Here is a 5199-nt window from a genome sequence, read left to right on the forward strand (position 1 = left end):
CCTATGGCGTCTAGGACTGCGAGGCTGATGCTCGGTCCTATTCTGCCTCTGATGCGGGGGATTGGCACGACCAGCTTGGGATGGAGGCTGTGCCTCAGGGTCTCCTAGAGGGACATCGTCCTGAGGCGCTGGTGGCTGCTCGGGCCTTTGTGGGCTCGAGGGTTGGATAGGCGAACTAGGATTGGGACCCCTGTGGGGTGGCTCATTCGCAGGTTGATCAGGCTGCAAGGCAGGTGCAGCCTGATTCCTAGCCAAATGCAGGGCTGCTTCGAGGGCTGCCATGGCTTCGCTCTGGCGATGGCCCATCTCCACCTGCCTCTCACTTAACTCCGCGCGCTGCCGTTCAATCTCTTGCTGCTGCTGCGCCATGATTTTGGCAGCGCTTTCGTGACTGGCCCTAAGATTGGCCAGCTCTTCATGCAACGCCCCCAGAGTACTCTTCAGCGTCGTGTCATCCATTTCTTTCTCCTCAAAGTCCAAATGTGGCTCATCCTCAGCCACGCTTGCAGGAGGAGGTGGAGGCGGGTTTGATGGTGCAGCGGCGGCGGCCTGTCCAGTTTTCCTTGTAGTTTTCGCCATTGGTTTTCTCAACGGTGATATATCAAGCTCTCAATGAAAGCACCAGAATGTTGACCCTGATTTTGGTCAACTGACACGGAGTAAAAATACGCTTGACGTGAATGAATGCGTTGAAAAGAACGTGATGACGAAAATAATAAGAACACGATATTTTATAGTGGTTCGGCCCTAGGATCTGGTAATAACCTACATCCACTTAGATTGTTATTGATGTGAGAATCAATGGAGTGATCAAAGAACTAGGGTTCAATGAGTTTCACTAACCTCTGAAGAACAATACAATATTTCAAATAGGATTACTCTATTCTCAAATAATTCGAAAGCCAAAAGTCCCTTCCTTGAGCTATCTTTCTCTATTTATCGGCTCAAGGGGGATTACATGAATCTATTACAGATATTCTCTCCTAAATAATCGGATACTCAGGAGATTGTGGGAGTCAATTTCGGGATTTACAAAGATCTTTATAGAAACATCATGAAGTATGCGGAACCTGCGACCAAGCTGGTCATAGGTAAACTTTGGCTGCTTACTGCTAATAATTTGTCTTCTGGTCGATACCCTAGCAGAGTTCCTCCGAGTGTCAGCCACGTGTCCAGGAATCACTCGTCACGTCATCTATGCCAGTTTTTTGGATAACAGAAAGATTCTTTGATGTGGATTTCACCAAGATTACAATCTAATGAAAAGAATATATTTTAATTTCTTTATGCCATTTAGTTTAGACACCCACTTTTTCTCATTTGTCCAGCAAAGACCATCCCCACTCTCCTCCAACACTCTCTACAAGTTCAAGTGACTAATAAGTGAGTTTTTTTTCTTGCTTTGAAAGCTCTGTAAGAAAAAACGAATTGGATTATGGATTAGAATTAGAGTTCAAATGTCTTTATGGCCAATTGCTTTTTTCTGATATTAGTTTAGGGCTTATAGGTTTGAGTGGGAATTGGGAAAAGGATAGTCAGATTGCAGAATATTCTAGAAAGATTAGGGAATAAGTTACCCATGTCAAAGGACTCAAACTTGGATAGATTTTGCTTACTTTTGGCTAATACACTATATATGCTCACAACAGCAGAAATGATGATCAACCCACTCGCTACTCCACCTTACTTCAAATATATATGGAAGTTTTTCTACATTTAGTTTGACCTAAAATATGTATAACTTTTGGCTAATACATACATTTAGAATAAAAATTGTATGTATTTAAAAAAAATAATTCTAATTCATAAAAGAAATTATTTTAAATTTTAAATTTTAAATTTAAATTATTTTAGTTAATAACCAAAACATATATATTTATGCAGGGATATATTTAAAAAGAAACCAATTTTATTCAAATTCTGAAAAGATATATATCTTTATTTTAAAATTTTAGTTATTTGAATTTTTATCCAACTTATGGATATATATATATATATATTTACAGATCTTATTATATTTACAACATACAATGAAAATACGTACATTTTGTAAAGGAAAGAACTTGGATTTTTCTCCAACTACTCGTATCCCAAAAAAACCTCAGTTATCCGTCAGCCAAAAAACAAGTTTATTTACATCAATGGTTGTGGCCGAAGAAAAAACCTGACAAATAAGAAAAACAATAATGGCAGTAACAGAAGAAAGAAGCCAACAAATAAGGAAAAAAATGGCGGTGGCTGAAGAAAAAATCGGAAACATATCTGGCGAACTAATCCAAGAGAGTCTATCGTTGCTCCGCACTGTGGATGTTGTTCGAACATGCCTCCTTTTGAAGTGTTGGAGACACATGTGGTATTCAGTCCCCACACTATCTTTCTTTGATGAAACGACTAGTTTTGAAATTTTTTTGCAGTTTTATAAATAGTTATATAGAACACTGCAAGAGAGGCATTGTCGATTCAGTCCCAGTAAAAAGTTTTAAGCTTGAGATGATGAATTTCTATCGAAGTAATGCTCACTACCTCGATAAATGGTTAACTTTTGTTGTAAAGAATAAAGTCAAGGAATTGCATATTTGCTTGAGTCCAGAGGAAGATGAAGATGATGGCTTCTTACTCCATTATTATGCTTTACCCAAAGCAGTAGGTAATGCAACACATTTCACTATTTTGGAGTTGGGGGGGGGGGGGGGGGGGGGGTAGAGTTGGAAACTTGCACTTCTAGAATTTCTTTTCCGTCCTTAAAATCATCGATTTTTAGAAATGTTCAGCTGATAGATAATACCAACAATGATGTGATAAGTAATTATGTGTTGGGTAGCCCTCTTCAGAAATTTATCTTAATTAGTTGTTTCAACTTAAAATACGATGATCTCTGCTTAGTAAATTCAACCCTAATGTTCTTGCAACTTAAAGATATAGAAGATGAAGTCCAACTTCTTCATATCGAAGCTAAAAATCTTGAGTTTTTGGAATTAGTTGATGTTCATTTTGACAAAGTAAATTTTTCCGGTTGTAAGAAAATTTTAAATTTATCATTTAGTTATGTTTGCGATTCATCATTAGATGTTCTCGTAACAGATCTTCCTCTTCTTGAGAATTTGACTTTCAACATATGTAGTACGTTGAAAGACATTAAAATTTTGAGTTAGAAGAATAAGGAGACAAGTGATGAGAATAAAATGGTCATTAAAATTAACTTATCGTCACATTTACCATCGTTTTGTTATGAATCTAGTATCAATCTCAGAATATCAATAGAGCTTGATATGTTGATTAAAATATTTATAGTTCTTAATCGGCATGAGAACTATGACCCCAAATTGACTTATTAAAATGTTGAAGTTTCTTTTGAATCGTAATTGTTGATGGAAGACTATAAGCCTACACGTTTACTCAATTCAAATAAGGTGTGTTCATTACTTTATCTGATTTTATTTTATAATAATATATGTTTACATGTGTTTTTCTCATCTTATACATAAATGTTGTAGAAGAAGAATCATAATCAAAACTGAAAGATTCTTTGATGTGGATTTCACCAAGATTATAAACTAATGAAAAGATTATATTTTAGTTTCTTTATGCCATTAAGTTTAGACACCCACTTTTTCTCATTTGTCCAGCAAAGACCATTCCCACTCTCCTCCAACTCTCTCTACAAGTTCAAGTGACTAATAAGTGAGTTTTTCTTTCTTGCTTTGAAAGCTCTGTAAGAAAAAATGAATTGGATTATGGATTAGCATTAGAGTTCAAATGTCTTTATGGCCAATTGCTTTTTTCTGATATAAGATTAGGGTTTTTAGGTTTGAGTGAGAATTGGGAAAATGATAGTCAGATTGCAGAATATTCTAGAAAGATTAGGGAATAAGTTACCCATGTCAAAGGACTCAAACTTGGATAGATTTTGCTTACTTTTGGCTAGTACACTATATATGCTCACAATAGCAGAAACGATGGTCAACCCACTCGCTGCTCCACCTTACTTCAAATATATATGTAAGTTTTTTTTGGTGTTCTACATTTAGTTTGACCTAAAATATGTATAACTCTTGGCAAATACATACATTTATAATAAAAATTGTATGTATTTAAAAAAAATCATTCATATTCTTAAAAGATATTATTTTAAATTTTAAATTTAATTTATTTGAGATAATATCCAAAACATATATATATATTTATGCAGGGATATATTAAAAAAGAAACCAATTTTATTCAAATTCTAAAGTGATAATATATCTTTATTTTAAAATTTTAGTTATTTGAATTTTTATCCAACTTATGTATATATATATATTTACAGATCTTATTATATTTTTCACATACAATGAAAAGAAGTACATTTTGTAAAGGAAAAAACTTGGATTTTTCTCCAACTACTCATATCCCAAAAAAACCTCAGTTGTCTGGCAGCCAAAAAACAAGTTTAGTTTACATCAATGGATGTGGCCGAAGAAAAAACCTGACAAATAAGAAAAACTATAATGGCATAGCAGAAGAAAGAAAGCAACAAATAAGGAAAAAATGGCGGTGGCTGAAGAAAAAATCTGAAACATATCTGGCGAACTAATCCAAGAGAGTCTATCGTTGCTCCCCACTGTGGATGTTGTTCGAACATGCCTCCTTTTGAAGTGTTGGAGACACATGTGGTATTCAGTCCCCACACTCTTTCTCCGATGAAACGACTAGTTTTGAAAGTTTTTGCAGCTTTATAAATAGTTATATAGAACACCGCAAGAGAGGCATTGTCGATTCAGTCCCAATAACTAGTTTTAAGCTTGAGATGATGAATTTCTATCGAAGTAATGCTCACTACCTCGATAAATAGTTAACTTTTGTTGTAAATAATATAGTCAAAGAATTGCATATTTGCTTGAGTCCAGGGGAAAACGAAGATGATGGCTTCTTACTCCATTATTGTGCTTTACCCAAAGCACTAGGTAATGCAACACATTTCACTATTTTGGAGTTGGGAGGGTAGAGTTTGAAACTTGCACTTCTAGAATTTCTTTTCCGTCCTTAAAATCATTGATTTTTAGAAATGTTCAGCTGACAGATAATACCAACAATGATGTGATAAGTAATTATGTGCTGGGTAGCCCTCTTCATAAATTTATCTTAATTAGTTGTTTCAAATTAATATACGATGATCTCTGCTTAGTAAGTTCAACCCTAAAGTTCTTGCAACTTAAAGAT

General features: G+C 35.1%; 1 protein-coding gene across 1 annotated transcript; it reads left to right on the forward strand.

Annotated features, from left to right (window-relative positions):
* Window positions 1–2186: 2186 nt before the first annotated feature.
* Window positions 2187–3152, forward strand: LOC133795590 (uncharacterized). Its single transcript, XM_062233043.1, has 3 exons — window positions 2187–2353; window positions 2415–2647; window positions 2917–3152. The coding sequence occupies exons 1-3, from the start codon at window positions 2187–2189 to the stop codon at window positions 3150–3152; spliced, it is 636 nt and encodes a 211-aa protein (XP_062089027.1).
* Window positions 3153–5199: the final 2047 nt, after the last annotated feature.

The sequence above is a fragment of the Humulus lupulus genome, chromosome 8 (assembly GCF_963169125.1).
Source record: "Humulus lupulus chromosome 8, drHumLupu1.1, whole genome shotgun sequence".
Taxonomy (NCBI): domain Eukaryota; kingdom Viridiplantae; phylum Streptophyta; class Magnoliopsida; order Rosales; family Cannabaceae; genus Humulus; species Humulus lupulus.